Source organism: Botryllus schlosseri, chromosome 14, assembly GCF_051294905.1.
Source record: "Botryllus schlosseri isolate E-star chromosome 14, Bs_hap1, whole genome shotgun sequence".
In the NCBI taxonomy this organism is placed as follows: Eukaryota; Metazoa; Chordata; class Ascidiacea; order Stolidobranchia; family Styelidae; genus Botryllus; species Botryllus schlosseri.
In genome coordinates this window covers 24762718-24783993 of record NC_137249.1, presented here as the reverse complement: position 1 = coordinate 24783993, position 21276 = coordinate 24762718, and the positions used below count along the sequence as shown (strand labels likewise).

The following is a 21276-nucleotide window of genomic DNA, read 5'->3' as shown; positions in this document are numbered from 1 at the left end:
GTGTTAGTTCTCGCCAAACAACTAGAAAACCGTTTGGCGTGAATCGTGATTCCAGTGTTCTGTTGTGTGAATTGAAGGTAGGTCGTTAGATGTGGGTATTCTGAGGTCGCTAGTTCTAGTTCCAATTCCAGTAGCAAGCTTTGAAAAGTGAGTAGTTCTAGTCTTACTTCAAGTTGCGTATCTTGAAAATCCAGTATTCCTAGGTTGCACCAGTTTAAAAACATAGAAAAGCTTCTGCTTCTTGATTTGAAATTCCAATGAAAAAGTCGTAGAAAAAATGAAATGTTATGTTGTTATGTGTCACAGACATACAGTCCAGTCTAGAAAAGCAGTCGCAATGAGGCAGATAACAAATAAGAATACGACAATATAACATGTAGAACACCGAGTAGCATAAAATAAAACAGCCTTAATATTATCAATCCCAAATTTTAGTGGATTTAGAGCAGAGGTCTCAAACTCAAATGTGCTCGCGGGCCAATTTCCTAGTTTTGCTGACGTCGCGGGCCGCTCTATCAATAATAGGGATATTCAATGTATAATTCCTAAGTAGGCCTTATTTGACGGGACCTTGCGGACAGGCATTCCACAAACATCATGGAAATGTAATTTACTATTGTACTATTGCCGCTTGATACGGAAAAAAATCACAATTGAATTAAATTGATTTTGTGCCGGGCATAATTTTTTTTAATTAATGAGTTATAAACATCATGCGAGAGGATGCATCATGACATCGTAAAACTGCCGAGTTATAATATTGCAGCTATAGTTGACCTTTGACGTGCCACAATTTTATGTAGATTATTTTACAATCTACTGACGATTGAGCTGATATCAGTGCATTTGAGCGGTGTAGCCTAATTCTGGTTTTGATATAGTCGTGAATCGTGATAAGTATCGGCTATTGTTACTGTCTTTGCCAAAGTCAGATTAAATCACCGTTAGATTCTGCCTTCCATTATTGGAACATATCAATAACAACTTAAATATAATCATTATTGAGCCATAGTAATAACATTGCTTCTTTATCTGTTTAGCGATTGTACCCTTTGCGCTTCCAATAAGTTTTCTCGCAGCCCCTGTCCATTTTCAACACAATTTCTGATGGTACCTATATTAAATCAGAAAGTCCATTCACATAAAATCGGGCGTAGCGCGAAGACAATTCAATTCCAGTTGAATAAATTGGTCAATAAAATATTACACAGCCAATAGGCCTAATTCCACAATGCTTATCGTACACTCTGATGTGGTACTTCGTACCCCGATGGGGTAGCCTATACGGACCATCGTTAAGAACCCCTGTAATAGAAATGACCAATCGGCGAAGAATTCATTGGTGTCACAGCTGTAGAGTCTACTACTATACCTTACTCGCCACCGATAATTACATGGATAAACATAACAAACAACACCCAGCATGTAACCAACTAAGGCCTATACGTCACGGGGGTCCCAGAATACCGATGGTTGTCACACTGACCTGATTAGATAACTATATACATTACGCAACGCAAGCTACTACCTATTCATGTATTACTATTCCTCATGACAGTTTCATAGATTGTTGCGTCCGTAGGATTACCAAGTCACCGCTCCGAGTCGCAAGTCCCTCTCCGATTTTAACATTTGACCCGACCCAACTCGAGTCCTTTTTATTCAATCACCCAGTCAATCCGAAATCGAGTAATTTTACGAGAAGGTCACACCAAATTAAATCACAATTTTCAGTCCTGAATCATCAACGGGTCATGTTTTATCATCATGAACTAGAAATTTGACGTCATCGCTGATCTACCGCAAGGTAGCTTTTAAAATGTGTTGTGTTAGTGAATTTTGTTGGGATTTCAGTGATTTATATAGTATAGCTAGCGTGAACTTCAAGTTCTCATATCTAAAAAAGATATATGACACTTGAATATATTGTAGATTACTTGAAATTCCAAAATGCCGTCGCGGGCCACACAAAATGCTCTTGCGGGCCGCATGCGGCCCGCGTGTTTGAGACCTCTGATTTAGAGCATATGTACCCTTGGATCGTAGAGGCCAAGGGAGGTCTATAAGTCGAGACATAATTAAAAGGAATAGTAGCTGCAGAAAGTGATACAGCTAACTTCATCAATGAAACTTTCAAGGACAAAATATTAGTATGTGATGTTGTTTGCAGTGACACAGTAGCTTACTGAAGATGCATATTTGATGTTACACCACCATTATGCTGCACAACAGTGGACTTCTGGCTAAGCTTTCACACTGTAAACCGTAACAATGGGGTCTATTTAGTGAGTTGACCCTGATAATGTACTACAACAAATGACGTTATAAAAAAACATAACCCCTTCCAATGATTCAAGTCCGAAACAAGGACATGACATCATTGCCATGCTATGTTTAGGAACTGAGACCACACTGAATTATGTGCAGGCAAAAGATACTGAAATAAGGCATCTCTTCGTGTATTTTGTGATTTACACCGCTATAATAAACCCATTTTGCAAGGAGAATAAATAGCAGTCCATCATTAATACATGCATACCAAGTGTCTAGTGGCGAATTGACAAAGTGCAGTACACCTGAATTCCCGCTAAAGTTCAGTGAAATATTCATTTTAGAATTCACTAATACAATATTGATGCATCGCTTTCACTGCAATAGTAGCTGTTACATTTCTAATTCCAAATTCACCAAGTGAAGGTATTTTGCATGCCTTTAACACTGTATATATGTCATATTTCATTCACGCTGCTTTACCTAGTATCGACTCTGCGCAGTTATCGGCGCTGGAATTTATGGCTCTAAAGTGCTTTCTTCATTATGACGACTATCCTTGTACAGATCTTCATCAAAAATTACCTTGTCGTTTTCGGTGACAGCCACATGCCGACTCAGCAAGTTCTTGATGTAAATCTCTCTTTCCCTACATGAAAAAAATCGCTTTACAGTCTCAAAAGCAGGAAATTACACTATACGTCCGTACCAATAGGATTCAACGTGCATCAAAGAAACTGCCGCATAGTCCCAAAGTCCCATCGTCTCGAGCTGACATGAAAACGACACGTGCAGCGTAGTCTTCAAGATATCTGGCAGCTGTGTGCGAAACCCCGCTGCGCATAACGCACAAAACACTTTCCAAGAAGCCCGCATGTCAAGAGGGTCCGGAACTGATGATGTTGTGCTGAGTATGATATCCAGGTTATGCGATCTGCGATAATAGAGAACATTGGGCAACTCTGTCGCTGGGACAGAGGGGTTCTTTCATTTTTTTCATCGTGGACCCCTTGGTTGCGTGTGCCCCAAAACTTCAGAAGCCATAAAAAAGTCATCTCTGTTAGGGCATTTGATGTCTAAAAAATTACCTGATGACTAAAAAGATCATCACACAGTTTCAATGCCTGGAGTCGCGATTTTCCATGGAATCGACACTCGGACAGCCAAGACAGGCTTTACACTGTAACTTCGAATAATAGTATAAAGTTGCTACAATTTATGGTATTTCGTCGATCAGAACTGGTACTTGAAAAATGGGGCCAGAGTGAAGAAATTAGTATTATGGATGGGTCATTTCATGTAAGTTGATCCAGGCCATGTAACCCACCATCTCTGATTTTAATCAAAATTGGTAGGCTCACAAAACTTTTCATTTTGATTTCAGAAAACCAAATTTTACCAAAATCGATCAAATAGAACCGAAGATACGGCTGTTGAAAAATTGCTGCATAAACCACGCAACCCGTATTATGACTTTTTATTGGTATAGTATTGACACGGTTGGTATTTCAACCAATGTTATTTCGCATGATTTACCGTACTTCACAGAATCCACAGATACGACATACAATTTCATGAGTACCTGTCGCAGTACAACTTCATGACGTGATAGCAAATGTCGGACGTGTCGAATTCTTCCGAAGGATATTCGAAAAGATTCGATTTCTTCTCCATGTACAAGGGCATCGGTGCGGCGCAAAACGCACCAAATTCCGTTTTTCCCTGGAAAAGCGTAATATCACAAACTCAATAAAAATGAGGTCTCATGTATCATAGAACGCTATAAATCAGTGCTCCTCAACCTCTCTAGTTTACAGACCAGTAAAATCGCCATGTCTATGCAGCTCAAAAGAAATTCGGAGTTGCATTTTTGATAGTTCGCTTGTTATGCACAATTCCACTAAACTTTCTGCAAGGCCAAGTTCAGCTTTATTCTGCTTTTTGGGTTTCTCATAAAAATTACTGCCAGTTTGCTCTTTGCTGGCCTCCATTATGCTGCCAAATGTCACTAAATTATAGGCTCGAGAGTTGCCGCAATTAGTGTAAAAATATTACTTAGCATTCACATATGACTGTTAAAAGAGCCTTGAGATTGAAGTAGACCACTAACTTTAAAACAGGATGCAGAAAGATACTGTCAAAGTCAAATTAAAATGTGATCTTTCGTTTCTCTGATCAATGGACAAATGTACAACTTCTTCTCACATCTTGCTATGGAGATATATAATTGTAATATATCTGACAGGCCAGGCAGGAAGGTAGACACAGACTGGCAGTTGAGAAGCACATGTCTACATGTTCCTGCCTTACACGGTTGACGAGAGGATTAGACCGGTATTGATATTAGGAGCAGCAGCAGTGGAGTAAAGTCACTAATGCGCTGACCTGCCAGGCATCTTCATACAACGCAAACGCATGCTGCAGAGACGCATTGGACGGTGCGATGAAAAGGAGGTGCATGAGAAGACATCTTTTCCAGTCAAGACCGTCAAACGGATTAATTTGTCCTTTGTTGGATAGCCAGATCTAAATTACATAATATATCACGTCAGCAATTGTTATAAATAGGGCTACTGCATTGGTAGGGGGTAATGCGCCGATATGAGCCTGTTATCTGGTAACCGTACATGATTGATTTTCAAGCGTGAAACCTTGACAAACTCACAGACGTCAAGCAATGGATGAGAGAAAAAGCTGTCAGTGTGTATTGAGTCAACGATGCCTCTATGGAACACGAAAAGTACTAACTTATAATATCTCTCAGGGCTGATAAAAAACTCACCAAGCATCTGTACATATTTATAGAGAGTTGCCTGAAAAATTAGCCTACGTTACATGTGGGTCATTACTAGGGCAAGTTTTTGCAACTTTTTTACAGCTTTCGACAGCTTCGTAGATACTCAGAATCTATGTACTATGATGTTTAAAGCAGCTTGGAGGGATTTTATACTACAACTTTTCTCTATTTTTCATAGCCAATTTTTACTGCAACTTTGGTCAAATATTGCATAAAATGTAAATGAGTGATTTAAAAGCATGCTATAAACTATTTCTAGCATGGTTCTACTCTCTTCAAGCATAACAAAGAACTATATGATGGGTTAGTCCAGTGGTTCCCAACGTGGGCGATTTGGCGGTCTAGGGGGCGAAAATGACAAAGGGGGCGACAGGGGGGCGAAAATAGCGAAGGCGGGTGAAAATAGCGAAGGGGGCGATGACGCGTTAAAACGGCTGACCTTTTTTTTCTTTTTCTAGTCAACCCACGGAAATTTAGTTACAAAAGTGTGTCAAATTAGACATCGAGCTGAAAATTTGATCTTTTTTTTTAATAGTCAACTCGCCGGTGATTACAGTTTCTATGCCCAATTTTCGGTACACAAAATTTGGGGGGCGATGATCGGTGTTGACCTTGAAAAGGGGGCGATAGGTCGAAAAAGGTTGGAAACCACTGGGTTAGTCGAATCTCACTGTTATCTATGACATAATGGAGAGAAATTCAACACCCCCTGCCAAGCACGACTGTAAATAATGTGTAAATAGATCGCTTTATTAATTTTGTCCTTTAAATTCGAAATAGTTTCCTATTTAACGAACGCTCAGGCGAGACCGCCGAAAATTACATTTTCACTGGGTCCCCTTTTTCAAGCTATTGATTTTGTTAAAGTCGTCAAGAGTGAGTTTTTCTGCAATGCCTTGGGTCAAGTTTGCAGACCTAGGGGGTTTGGGGTGTGTTATTTTTTTGATTTAGGGGGAGGTGGTTATCGATATGCTGTTTGGCTTTTTGGGGGAAATTATTCCCGCATCGTGTTATTTCCTTGCAATGTACCGGGAAAAAAAATGTAATTTTTGGCAGTTTCGTCAGACTGTTAAATGGCGAAGTAACAAATTTGACAGCTCTACTGTAGCTAGGTTATACAACGGAACCTTTCGAGTAGAATATCTCATACTCATAATAATTCAACAAAAATAATTAATGCAACTTCTTTCTTCAACTTTTGTTAAAATTAAATGCAACATTCTCGCGATTTTAGTGCAACAAAAACTTGCCCTAGTCATTAGGCCTAACCATCATCCAGAGAAGGAGAGACCCAGGCGCGTAGCCAGGGGGGGGGGTTTCGGGGTCGAAACCCCCTCCTTTAGAAACGCGAAACCCCCTCCTTTAACGCGAAACCTTGCTCTTTTTAAATGACCGCTCTGGCGCTAATACTCGTTTGCAATTCAATAAGTCATATTATCAGTATTGCGCGCGGCGTATTAACGAAAGGCGCGGCCAATTAACGAAAGACGTGTTGCTAATTAGCGAGATTGGTCTGTGCGCATTGCACTGCACAATGTAACGCGACACGATCTCCTGCTGAGATGATTGGCGAAATCAGGTCATTCATTGTCGCGCGTTCGGCAATCATTACTAGCCTGATTTACCGCGTCTCCAACAAGCCTAATTCCGCTGGCTTGAATAATCTCATCTGCAATAGGCCCGCGGCGCACGATACCGTCACTGCTGGCCTTCACAATCACATCTGCATTGGCTTGGTGTGCACGATATCTTCGTAGGCCTACACAATCGCATCTGGAATAGGCCTAGTACTAAAGATATCGCTAGCCTAACTACCGCGTCTTGGGCCTACCATGCTTTGGCTCCTATTTCTCGACGGCTTAGATAAAATGCTATCAAGTATATGCTGATTAGCGATTGTGATTAAAGAGTGACATCTCGTAACTGAATGACAACGAATGTCCGCAATCATGTTCGACGCGTGCGTACATGCGTAATTGATTTCCACTAGTCTTCAGTGATAGTCCTGTAGGCTTGAGTTATAAGAGGTAAAGGTTTGTACCACCTGAAATCGGCGTCATTATAGCACATATTCCATTAAAACTCGTACATTTTTACTTGCCTAAATCGTCGCCGAGGCTACGTAAGACGCAAGACGCATTGATGAACGGGCGTATTCAATTGTTGGACGCTTTGACAAGCGCGCGAATTTAATCGTTCAGCGCGTTGATAAGCGACGTAGACGCGTGCGTATTTCATTGTTCACGACAGATCAGGGAGTCGCTAATTAACGGCATTTCCAGACTCGTCGACAAGCCTATCATACGCCTATAATCGCCAACACGGGGATGTTGTGTAATCGTTATTTACGCATCGCATGTACTTAACCCTAATGAGTCAATGATACGTTACTAAATTCGGAAAAAATCGAACCCCCCCCTTTTATTTCAAACCCCCCCCTTATTTTTCGGCTGGCTACGCGCCTCAGAGACCTCATAATAATGACAAAAAAACTGATGCAAAGCAACAATTAACCACGGTGTCTAATACTTGAGTAATGTTCAGGGCTTCCATTGTCAACTTCCACTTGAAGTAGCTTTGGAATGTCTATGAAATGAATACACCTGCTCTTAATTGAGTAGAAATTTAGGGCAATAGTTCTCCTTCCACTCGAGTAGTAATGCTGACAACTTTGACCCTTCCCGATTGCTGGTTTGTTAAACTAAGTGTACTGCAAGGCAAAGAAACAAACCGACATACATTCAAATGAAAACCTATTTAGCTAAGTATGTAATTTTAAAAATAACGCTGGAAAAAGTTAACGGTACCAGTTAACTACATAGTAATCATCAAAAGGAAAACTGGTGCGAATTGAAGTTATATACGCTAATGCAAGGAGAGACTTGAACAGATGCATAGCAGTATACATCAATGAAAATTTTCAGATTGTAAAGTAGGGTGAAGTGGAAAATGAATACAATTGAATTTCAAAATGTGATGCCAAATATCAAATAAATTACGTCTATCATAATTTTGGGTTCGTGCACCCTCTAGTGGCCATGCAATTTCACGGAACGAGGCGAAAATAGGTAATGTTGCCATATCTTGATAACCGCTTATACTAGTTTGTGTTTTCAATCTGGAGTAGGGTGATACAAACAACAGCATGATGATAAGAAGTCCAAGTCTATTGATGGATGCTGTTTGAAATTTATTGATATCGCAAGGTCATACTGCTGGCAGCTGCCATTCCAATATGCAGTTATATCAGTGGCTGTTCGGACCCCGAGGGGGACTTAATTTGTTTCAGTAAATTTATAAAAGTAGTTCTAATCAATGGGGTGTGGTTAACAGACATCAATCCATTACATTCTTTTGACATCTCACCCACGGTATTGTGAAACTAAAATTATGATAAAATAGCTTTCAATACAACATCCATTGCAGCAGAAAATTTATTAAACTCGAAGACTTTTCTGCTTTTAAATCTGTTTAAATCCCTTTAGTGTGCCATCAACTCTTGAAAAGAGGCACCCGAAAAGTCTTTGAGTTTATTATATTTTCTACTACAATGGATGTTGTATCGAAAGCTATCTTCAAGTTCTCTACCACAAACCAGCTATTTAATTTTGATGAAAGTAATTTATTTGATATTTGGCAAGGTACATCCAGACCACTCTTTGAAATTCTATTTTTTTCATTTTTCACTCCACTGTTTGTAAAGGAGAACTGACGTCAGAGACACCAGACCCGTGCGGAAAACGTACAGGCTTCCCTGCGAGTAGCGTATAAATCTTCATTGCCGTTAGCGACATGTGTTCATCTGCCTTCATGTCTTCCCATTCGATGAGTTGTTTCGATATCGCGATCCTCGCAGCCATGGAACCTCTGCTCTGCGATATGAGCAGCGCCAATCGTAGGTTCGCTGAAAGCACACATGTTATCAAGACAGAAATTATAGATAGATGACATGAAACAGAAGAATAGGGATTGTAGTATACATGGAGTTGATCAGTGGCGCAGCACTACTATTCATAAGCGTTACTCATGTAGATCGCTAGTCTCTATTTTGTTTAGAGCACACATGTTGCTTATCCCAACCTGCACCAGTGACTCAAGTAGTAGTTATTAGACTTCTACTTCTACTTGCAGTTTTCACAGACTAATGTATTCACATCTCACAACTTAAATTATGAAAGTAGATTCATTTCTTAGGGCAATAAGTTAACAAAGTCGACCGGAAGTGAAGACGACAATCGAGTCACAAAAAACCATCCTCACATGATTTCAAAGCAGATTCCACGGCTTTATCCAATCGCCCCGAGATCATATGCATGAAGATCTCCTGCAGCGATTCCGTTTCGTCACTCGGATCGGCCAACATCGGATCCACGTCGCTTTTACTGATCGCGTCAATCAACCACGTGGTGCAGGCTGCTTTCCGGCATGTTGCGTTGATGTACGGCTGGTTCTGTTCCATGACTGGCAATGTTTCATCTTCCGAATCGGAGCTCTTCAAGTTACCCCAAAGCGCCCGGCATAAGCTTAGTGCCAAATACGACTCGAGGACGGTATCTGAAAGGGCAATGCATAATGCAGGGTTGCAACCGAGTCATAACGTCACAAGTCAATTTGACTTTTCTAGTTTTGGCTCGAGTCAAGTCCGAATTCAAGTCAGGTTCAACCTCTTCTCTGGAATTCTTGGGAGATATCGAAAGCCTCGCACTGATAGTATACTCATGTCCTCACTTCAAACATGATTACACAAAGAGATAAAAGGCAGTTTCTGTGCCTATTTTTCAATTATTGGTTCTGCTATTAGACAGTTGAATATAGAACATGTTTTGTCATATGACTTGGTCGAGTCAATGTAAAATAGCAGCTTGAGTTCAACTCAAGTCAAGTCATGACTCGAGTCATTACAACCCTGGCGTGAGGCCCACTGAATTGACGAGTATACCTGATCAAGTATTTCGCACTAATCTGGGGGTTCCTAGCCTTTACACTGTTGTTCGCTTTGAAAATTCCTTTTTAAAAAAATATGTACTGTTATCTTAAATAAAAAAAATTGGTTTACAGAGTATCCTGTAGTTGGAATGACAAAATTATGGACGGAAAACACACAATAAACATGCATATTTTGTCATGTAAATATGCAAAACCAATCTTGAGACAACTTTTACAGTACTTTATTTTAGCAGGGGTGATCGTTTGAACAAAAATGGTAAACTCAAGATCAAGAAGTGGCTTCTTGCTGTAATAGTATTTTTTATTAAATTTCAATTTCTTTCCTGTGTTACAGTGCTTGGATCTGATAAATTTCCTATTTTTCGAAGTATTCTTCCAAAACTTGCTATGTAGTATTTAGGAACAAGTACAAATAGATCAAACGTTGTCTTATAGAAAATGTTACCTTGCTGTAATAATTATTCAAATATGTACATATTCATCATGTGTTTTTACTGGGTTACTAGCCGACAGAAATATACTAAATTAACGATCACTTCGTGTGAAATATTAACGCAGGTGTGCTGCCAGTTTACGTGACCAACATATTATGACAGACCTGAAACCATAATCGGGGATATCCGGAAATGCAAAGCGAAAACATGTGGCCTCATACAGGTATTATATCCTTTACCCCTTCACGTGGATGGCAAACATTATTCCCCATTTTTTATAGCCCAGTTCAATAAAAGATACAAAAATTGTCTTTAATTACCATTTAGCAGTCAATATTTACATAGAGTGCTAAGGTCAGATTTTTAATGGTTACAGTAACTAGTCTGCCATGATTGTTCGAAATTTGTAAGAGCGAGGACGGAAGTGATTTCGTGACCACCAGAGGCTTGTATATTACAGGAAAGTCAAAATAGAATTGAAAACTTACAGGATTGCATAACATTGAAAATTAGTAGTTACAACTTTGGTGAAATTTCATTTTATTTCAACCAAATATAGATTCACAGGACTACAAGCATAAACGAAAGCATTGGGTTGTGGAGTGTTCTTGATATTATTTATATATTAGTTACCGAATGTATTACAAATTGTGACACTGCCATCATAATAACAACCCAGCAACATATTCACAGTGACCCCCCCGAGCTGGACCACCATATCCACATCAGTGGAAACTTGATATTCCGACATGCAGGCTATCATGAAGTTCATTTCAACAGATGGCATAGTGGTAACGGGAGAGCTAATCATCAACTAATCCTGCTATGATGAAACAACTTATGCAGTTTTAGTGAGTAGAGTTGCAGTTCCTTTATTTGAGTTAGGTTGTTTCACTGAGCTGCTTCAGCAGTTCTCTGCCTATTTTTGTAGACAGATCCCTATCAAAACTCATCAACACTAGTGGTGTTATCAGATATGTTTTCACGTAAAATGGTTTGACAAAATCGTGTTTGGCACAATATTTTGATTGGTGTGCTTGTTATGTTCATTTATGAAATACACTTTTCGCAATGTCAGTTTATTGCAGTCCTTCGATATATTTAGTTATTCGTGCTTAACACAAGACGATTTTAATCCAACCGGAATTCTCCAAATCAACAGGTTTATTTCACAAAATGTGATTACCAGAGCATCGAATGCAAGCACACTACACACTTCTTATGATTAGACAAGTGAAAAACGACCATCTTGTCTGTTATCTATCAACAGACCAGTTTCACGACTTCATATCCAGTTGGTTTGCTATAAGGTTGCAGTAGGTGTGTTTCTTGCGCTTCAAGTGAGATGTTTAATTGTCCAGATCACCATCATATTTCAGGTTCTACTGCTTAGTTGAAAGAAAACCAGACATATTCAATGAGAGATGAGACTTATTCTTTGAACATGGTCACAGATTGACTCACTACAAGGAATACACTTTTTTGAATCACAATATGATAACATCATGCTTGACACTATAGTTAAGTTAATATGTAACTCTACACATTTGATGCATAATAAATACACATGGGATATCTCCACTCGCCTGAATAATCACTCTCTCATACTCCATATCATAGGGGCATATTTTCCAGACCATATCTAGAATACAGAGCGGAACTTATCAGAAAGTCACTTCAGTAAATATTTAGGGAATTAACTCTCTTGTCTCCCATCTCTAAACCAGCAGCAAACAACATTACCCCAATTTTCATTCATCTTTCATATCCCCTCTTTCACCTCGGATGTTAAAGTACCATGGAAAGGTAAACAGTGAGTATAGTATATAGACTAGCACGCCTATGACTTAACTCACCATAAATGTCTACTCTTAGAAAGTTTGCCTCAATATTAAGAGATACAACATTGTTGGGACAAGGTGCTGAAACTAAGGATTATAACACTAGGAAAAAAGTTAAACTAAGAAAGGACTTGCTTCGAGACATATGCTCTAAGATAGAAGGATTGAAAACGTGCAAAAGGTTTTATGAATTACCGATCCGATTTTGTAAACCGATTTATCAATGCTATGATCAAGTTACCTACTCATGAAATTTAAAGTATAAGATCGGACCAGGTGCGTAGCCAGGGGGGGTTTCGGGGGTCGAAACCCCCTCCTTTAGAAACGCGAACCCCTTCCTTAAACGCGAAACCTTGCTCTTTTTAAATGGCCGCTCTGACGCTAATACTCGTTTGCAATTCAATAAGTCATATTATTAGTATTGTGCGCGGCGAATTAACGAAAGGCGCGGCCAATTAACGAAAGACGTGTTGCTAATTAGCGAGATTCGTCTGTGCGCATTGCACTGCACAGTAGGGTTGTTCAGATTTAAAAAATTGTCAGGAAACTTCGATGCTTGTGACCCAAATGATGGTTTAGTGCATAAAAACACTTTTGTGAGCAATTTTGGTCATCTTCGTCGTGATCTTCTATCCCCGAAAAGCCCCGAAAGATCCACAGGGCAATTCTCCTTACTGCTTGATCTGTAGTGTTGACCATGTCACCGGTTTATAGCTTTTGTGACGTTATCGTTCGAAAACGGTCATGTAGAGACGAGATATTGCAATAAAATAGATATGGTTTCATAATTTTATTTAAATGCCGTCCTGTAAAGGCCACATGCATCTCCGTTTTGCTCAGAAAAACCTGTCTGTCATGCTCATGGGAATCATGTATTGGTAGCACCATTGACATCGGCTTGTTTTGCATCGCACATTGAAGAAGCGCCGTTGGATTGCAATTCGTGAACAAATACTGATATTCCCAGCCAGTTTTCAGCCATAAGGTATTATTCAAAGGTATGTAATGTCAGTAATACTTTTCTCAACTTCAAATCATCTGTAAAATACCGAGTTATCTTATTTTATGGTAGACTGCAATTTAGTTGAAGAAGAATGCCTGAAACAATGCATCAACACAATGTTCAGCGCTTGCCTTATAGGTATTCTTGTTATATTCCATACGTTGGCAACCTCTTCAACAGTTAGAATGACACAGTCCTGCGTTGTGGTAGTTTCGGAGCAATTTTCTTTTAGATATGGCGGATATAGTAGAACCTCATCTAGAGTCGGTAACTTGGAGTGACTAATACACTCAAAAAAATATCCCACCGAATAGTGACCAGAATATCAGACCAAATAGTGGGCAGACCTGAATCTTGTTCATGGTTGGTCAGCAAAACTCATATCCGCTTTGTTTCAGACATTCTGCTGCAACTAAATTGCAGTCCACCATAAAATAAGATAACTCGGTATTTTACAGATGATTTGAAATTGAGAAAAGTATTACTGACATTACATACCTTTGAATAACACCTTATGGCTGAAAACTAGCTGGGAATATCGGTGTTTCTTCACGAATTGCAACGCAACGGCGTTTCTTCAATGTACGATCCAAAATAACCCGATGTCAATGGTGCAACCAATACATGATTCCCATGAGCATAATAGACAGGTTGTGCAGAGTGAAATCGATATGCACGCTGCCTTTATAGGACTGCATTCAAGTACAATTTTGAGAACATGGCTATTTTATTGCAATATATTATCTCTACACGGCCGTTTTCAACTGATAACGTCGCAAAAGCTATAAACCGGTGACGTGGTCAACATTACATATCCAGTAGTAAGGAGAATTGCCCCGTGGATCTTTGGGGGGTTTTCGGGGATAGAAGATCACGATGAAGATGACCAAAATTGCTCATAAAAGTGTTTTTATGTACTAAACCATCATGTTGGTCACAAGCATCGAAGTTTCCTGACAATTTTTCAAATCTGAACAACCCTACTGCACAGTGTAACGCGACACGATCTCCCGCTGAGATGATTGGCGAAATCAGGTCATTCATTGTCGCGCGCTCGGCAATCATTACTAGCCTGATTTACCGCGTCTCCAACAAGCCTAATTCCGCTGGCTTGAATAATCACATCTGCAATAGGCCCGCGGCGCGCGATATCGTCACTGGCCTTCACAATCACATCTGCATTGGCTTGGTGTGGACGATATCTTGGTAGGCCTACACAATCGCATCCGGAATAGGCCTCGTACTAAAGATATCGCTAGCCTAACTACCGCGTCTTGGGCCTACCATGCTTCGGCTCCTATCGATGGCTTAGATAAAATGCTATCAAGTATATGCTGATTAGCGATTGTGATTACAGAGTTACATCTCGTAACTGAATGACATCGAATGTCCGCAATCATGTTCGACGCGTGCGTACATGCGTAATTGATTTCCACTAGTCTTCAGCTATAGTCCAGTAGGCTTGAGTTATAAGAGGTAAAGGTTTGAACCACCTGAAATCGGCGTCATTATAGCACATATTCCATAAAAACTCGTACATTTTTACTTGCCTAAATCGTCGCCGAGGCTACGTAAGACGCAAGACGCATTGATGAGCGGGCGTATTTAATTGTTGGACGCTTTGACAAGCGCGCGAATTTAATTGTTCAGCGCGTTGATAAGCGCTCGTATTCAAATGTTCGACGCGTGCGTATTTCATTGTTCACGACAGATCAGGGAGTCGCTAATTAACAGCACTTCCGGACTCGTCGAAAAGCTTATCGTACGCCTATAATCGCCAACACGGGGATGTTGTGTAATCGTTATTTACGCATCGCATGTACTTAACCGTAATGAGTCAATGCTACGTTACTAAATTCGGAAAAAATCGAAACCCCCCCCTCATTTTTCGGCTGGCTACGCGCCTGGATCGGACTATGTTTTCCATCTGCGATAGTTTTAATACCTGTAGCTAATACTGGGTTGGAAAGGTGCTAGCAGGTAGAATAATTCCTAGAAAACGCAAACATTTCTAAACTAACTTTATAGTTATATTCCATATCTACATGAGAGTTTCCTGAATCAATCTGCCAGAACTTCAGTATGTGCATTTTACTCCTTTTAAAGGATTACTAGGTACTCTGGAGTATTTGCCTGTTTTGTGTGACAAAATTGTATATTCATTAAGCTTTAGATACAAGATCTAGTACGTTATGTGATGAATAATATCTGGAATTTATTTTACATATCCTATACTAGTCAGATATTGGGAAACTGAGGAGCTAATGAAGTTTTTTACCACCCTGTGTATTTACCTAATGCTGTTGGATTGTGAAGCCTTGGTGACGAAAACACTACAATGCATATCGGAGTGTCATAAACAAGAAGATTACATTCTACTGCAAGACGGACGGAAGCTCTATTGCAATGTTTCATGTAAGGTTAAATTCTATCAGTTCATAACAAAGTTCGTTGGGAAATTCGGACTGAGCATCAGGTTAGGCTAGCTCCGTATCAAACATGAATTTAAACAGATCATCTGAGTAATTAAGGCTGTAGACTGTTGTAATTGTGACGTTTTCGTGTGGGCCACATCCTGGACAGGGATGGATATTAGCATCAATCCTGCAGGCAATATAGCAATACCATGCTACTCTGATATTACCCAATTTGATTTACCATACTCTTTAAAATACCAATGCAGCAGCAGTCAATGTTCAAGTATTGTAAGGATGGTTACAAGAAACTTTTTTGTAGAACCAGCAGAGCAATAGTGTGGCCGATAAATACCAGTGTACTCTGATACGGCATGTTTGCGTTATAGCGCCAAAAAGACCACCCAGAGCACACAAGAAGGGCATAGCACCTCAACCAGAACTAATTACCGACAACATGTGGTATGTCCACCATAATGAGACCATAGCACTCAACATAACATGGAAGCAAAAAGGTGGGTGGATTATTCATTTACGATGTAGACCATGCAAGTCAATCCTTCAATCGAACCTGTCTGGCTAAGAAAACTGACCAATGTGAATTTCACAGCCAACACAAATGAGATTAGGAATGTATTCCCAGTAGCCTAAACATGGTGAAAAGAATTTCCAGAGACTAGAATAATTACCCATCTTCTGCATACATTTTGTGCCCTGCCAAGTAAACAAAATCCAAAACCAGAATCTCAGACTGGCATTATCAGTAATGGAAATCTCACTTATGTGATTCAGTTAAGAAATTTCCAAATGGAAGCTGCGTAATCAAAACATAACACCATGAGAAATTACATGAAGGGCAGAAATTCTGTGACTGTGATCAACTTTCAATTTAACCACATTGAATGTTAGGAAATTTTCTCAGCAAGGGATGTGGAAGATGTGCGAGGTTACTATCTCACAGTGATAAAGGGTGAAATGACGATGAGATACCATGTGAAAGTGCGGACGAAGGGGAAAAGACACAAAGAAGTTCTAAGAGGGGATGAAGTTATGGTACAAGCTTTACATTCCTAAATTTAGAGAAGTGAGACGGAATGAACAAAGACAATTGTCATACTGCTAGCTCAGAAAATATGCATTCTGGAGCCACAACAAGGTGGCGCTAGTGGCCCTCTTCATAATGCAGCATTGACAAAATGGAGCTTTCATGCAAGGCCACAAAGAATATAATATCAATTCTACATCACATTCATGATTATTTGTTATCTTTTCAACTATATTTATTTCATCGCACTAAACTGTCATAACAACTTCACAAAAATGTTATTTTCATTGAATTACAGGTTTCGTATGCTGCGATACGACCAATCCAGGTTTTACAGTGGAAAATAGCATCAAAACTGTGATTTCTCGTTGATAAATTTGTGGCAAGGAGCGTGCAATTTCAGTACTCGAAAATATCATCCCTCACTACTCGACTTAAATCGTTCGTAATAATTATCAATTGATATTAGAGTATGCGAATCATTGTGCTCGGCCCAAATATTCTATATTTGCCTTTATCTGGATATTGAAGGCTTACTTCTGTAGCAGTCAAATTAATAATAAAGTCAAGTACAGCATATGCAACAGTTCATGAGGGGGTGAAATAAATGTTTTCAAGAACCATTAAACTAATTATTTGGTTGCAGTATGACATCTTTATTATGTAACATGGCCTCCGTCAAAATTTCTCCACTTGCTGAGATTGTAAATAAGCATAAATTACCAAAAACACAAATAAACAATGTTGTCATATATCGTTTACACGGCATTACACCTATTTTGATTATTATAGCTGGACGTACAAGTTGCAGTTGTCATTATATCCCATGATATCGTGAATAACTTTGTTATCATTGTTTTAGTATGACTACATAGCTTTCCAATTTCTCTGCCACGGACTCACCCTTGACTACCTGAAGCCAGAAGATCAGAGACAAGTCACCATCGATTCCATTCCACCAGCAGACATGGATCATAGAATGGGAAGGATAGCTGCAGACGTGAAAATACCAAGTGCGTTCCATATTTTAATAGCACTGATGATTTATGGCGAATTTCATGTCCTATTCAGAGGGACCATGTGAGGTGAATATTTGAAACCAGTAATGATGAATAGATGATAGCGATTAGACCTCGATCATGTGATGCTATAATTGGAAAGCAAAACATAAAACACCCCCTGTGCATATTTATTTGAATAAGCAGTTATCATGTGGACAAAAATGCATTTTGCCGCTCATTATGCTCTGGCATAAAAGCAATGCTTTCCCTTTTATCAGACAGCTTTCAAATGGAATATTGTTAGTCTGGGTATGCTACATTTAGACATGAACACAGATATGCTCATCTTAAAATAGCTCAACACGGAAAGAAATGCATTTGTTCCCCAAATGGTGGCGATAAAACTAAAAATAGGCTACTATGTCATGATTAGCATGAAAATCCAAACCATATAAAGTAATCTATCTGAGCATAGATGTACCATGATTGGAAGCAATGTTTTAGAATGCATGGAAAAGTCAGGACAACAGCTATCATTCATTAACAGGACAGAACGTGAGTGGAGGCAATGCAAGGAGCACTGGTGATGTAGGCGGCGAATTGACTGGTATGATATCAATTTTACCCTCAATGCAGGCTCTTATTGGTAGGGTTCATTTGTTCTAGACTGGATTGTTTGAAAAAAAATTGATGAGTAGGACTAGCTTATATTTATATGCCTCGCTGGAGATTCCTATACACCCATCAACTTAGGATTCCTATCCCTATATCCGACATGGCTTCAGTATAGAAGAAATGAGTGACTCAGAAAGCAACAATACCTTGCTCAGTGTGGTGGTGAAGAAGAATGACTGGTAAACAGCTGCTTCCAGGGAAGCAAAAATGAACAACAATCTCATATATCTGTCTCAAATTACCTTGGCCTCGTATTGTGTTACTTTTTGGCAACTTGGTTGTGGTGAAAATTTTAGATATTTTACAACCATTTTTACAACCATATTTACAACCATATTTACAACCATTCAACTATTGTTCACTGTCTGGAAAACAAACCAACAAGTCTTTCACTCTACAGTAATTGAAGAATACACCAGTATGGCGACAGCAAGTATGTACCACATGACATATTGACTTGGTAGGGAGGTCGAAAGGTCACTTTTCACATTCTTTTGCAGCAAATCTTGCAGTCAATACAAAAACCACCTCAAGACGAAAAACAGGTAATGGTAAGAATCTAATAGTGACAAATGACTTCACACCAGACAATAGATTGCCACGGACTTAAACAAACAAGACCAGGCAAAATTCCACATGAAATGACAGTTCTGTTAATGCCTTTACAGGTGGCTTGGGGATTCCCGTTGTAGTATCGTTTTCGCTGGTCACGTTAACGATATCCGTGACAGTGGCCATAATTATATGGAAGAAACGGAAGAGAGGTACGATCACTCACAAAATTGCAATCCCGATATATAGTAGTATTTATTAAGGCAGGCATCTATTTTTACCAGTGACATTGATAGCTGGACAAAAACTAAAAAATGTATGAAATTAGCAATCACTGGGGTACAATTTGGCTCAGATTCCTACACTAAGAGTATAACATATTTTTCTGTGGGACACATATCTTTCCTTAGGCAATGTTATCACAATTTCGAGATCAGTCTGACTCTGCTTATATGTACATAAACCTCCCTAAAACCAGTTCAAGATAAGCATTCCTATTTCCTCATTTCATTCAATGGCATAAGTTTACATGGGAGTTATTAGTATATAAAAACTGCTAGTAGAAAGAAGTCATGTTATCTAATCATTTCATACTGATGACAAGCAAAAGTGATAAAGTTATTTCTACATTACTTCTCAGGTTCACAGCCCAAAAGCTCAATAGTCTATCTGTTATGGATATCCACACACCACTATCATTTTTTCACAGGCCTGAAAGAAATCCTTGCCATAGCCGACATGGAAGACTCTGATGAGGTCCAAAAGTATCACATAACAATGGAAATCCTGTCACAACGTCTCGGGCTACCAATGCGAAGTAATTGGAGGGATCGAAACCAAATAAGCTGCATAGGGTCTCTGCCTTGGTTTCAAAGAGAGATTCAAAGGGCTGACATCATCATTTTCATCTCCTTAACACAAATCAATCGAGATCAGAAGGAGACGGAATTTCAAGTATTCTGGAATCACTTTTTCAATCACAGGCATAGCAATCAAAAGACAAGTATTTTACTGCAAGCATCTAAAAGGGAGCCACCAAATGATTACAAAACACTGAAGAATTTCACAGTGTTTGTGTTGAAGAGTGATTACACAGAGGAAGATGACTTTTTTCAACACATAAAAAGACTTTGCATGAAGAGGTCACGTGGCTGAAAACGAAAGTGCAAGAATCCAAGTAGTGGGGTCCTCCAGAGTGACAAGAGTTGCTGAGATATTGGTGACAGAAGAGCGATTGCATTTGAGCTGGATTAGACCTGGTAATGCCTGTGAATTAATAAGCATTCAAATATCTACCTCCCTTCGAAAACTCATGCACTGTGCATGCACGACATAAATTTCAGAATGTTGAAACGAAAATTCGAACTATAGCTAATTTTATGGAATACTCCATCGGCTGATGACAGGACCTGAAGTCACACACAGTAATCAGGATTGACATCCACATCAAATAGCAGTTATTCATGAAAGCATGGCGCATTTGCAATATCTCAGACATTGGCAGCAAAACCTGTGAAGTTTCATACATTATGTTTTGCAAAAAGTTGCTGATCATTGAGAAGATGATGATTTTGAATTGCTCAAGACGACTTTATGTTTCGTATTTGCGAAGATGCATTCATAATTTATATACACTTCCCTAATCAAATTTTAGATACGGGAGAGAAATGTACAATTGTACATTAGTTGCTAGTGCATTGCATTCATTGCACTAGCAAGACTTATCATCCAGTATAAGAGAGTATGATTTCATTTGATGCATTGATATGTTAGGGATAACAATCAACTGTACTAAATAAACAACTGCTTTGATTAGCTTCTTTTATAATGGAGGAGTAAATTAATTTTTCTTTTACAAACGCTACGGGATGGGATCTACCAGGAGTATTTATATCAGGCCTTGGAGCATTTATACAAATGTAATAAATAAAAGACAGGCTTTAAGGGAGAATAAACTCAAGTTGTATGCTGCCAGGCTGCATTAATGTGTATTGTTAATACAATGGAAATGGTATCTCACAGACTCATTGTGAATAGAAATTCATCCTGACTCATCAGATCAGATGTAATATGCCATCAATATTTTCAAACAAGTGTGGTTGTAATTTATTGTTTTAAGTGGACGAAAATTCATGAAGACTAAGTAAATAAAATGGAAGATATTTTCAAAGTCTATAAAGTGGTAAGATATTATTGAACTATAATACGCTTATCAAGGCTACCAATATTTATGAGTTATGTGAATTGCCAATGATGGTTTATATTCGCCCACCTGGAGATATACCTACTAGAGGTC

The 21276-nt window shown here is 39.1% G+C and overlaps 2 protein-coding genes across 2 annotated transcripts in view; one reads left to right on the top strand and one right to left on the bottom strand.

Moving 5' to 3' along the window:
• LOC145456533 (nuclear pore complex protein Nup98-Nup96-like) overlaps nt 1-21276 on the bottom strand; it is a 130693-nt gene that overhangs the window by 10458 nt on the left and 98959 nt on the right. The window contains exons 27-32 of the mRNA XM_080334671.1: nt 9329-9622; nt 8815-8972; nt 4657-4797; nt 3854-3993; nt 2981-3205; nt 2857-2920 (exon numbers count right to left, since the gene is read on the bottom strand). Coding sequence (XP_080190797.1) covers nt 2857-2920; nt 2981-3205; nt 3854-3993; nt 4657-4797; nt 8815-8972; nt 9329-9622 — 1022 coding nt within the window. The remainder of the gene's footprint in view (nt 1-2856; nt 2921-2980; nt 3206-3853; nt 3994-4656; nt 4798-8814; nt 8973-9328; nt 9623-21276) is intronic.
• Nucleotides 14603-20842, top strand: LOC145456546 (uncharacterized). The gene is made up of 9 exons (XM_080334691.1): nt 14603-15708; nt 16097-16222; nt 16630-16760; nt 17615-17765; nt 18301-18360; nt 18829-18861; nt 18929-18973; nt 19097-19192; nt 19690-20842. The coding sequence occupies exons 1-9, from the start codon at nt 15558-15560 to the stop codon at nt 20133-20135; spliced, it is 1239 nt and encodes a 412-aa protein (XP_080190817.1). The 5' UTR covers nt 14603-15557; the 3' UTR covers nt 20136-20842.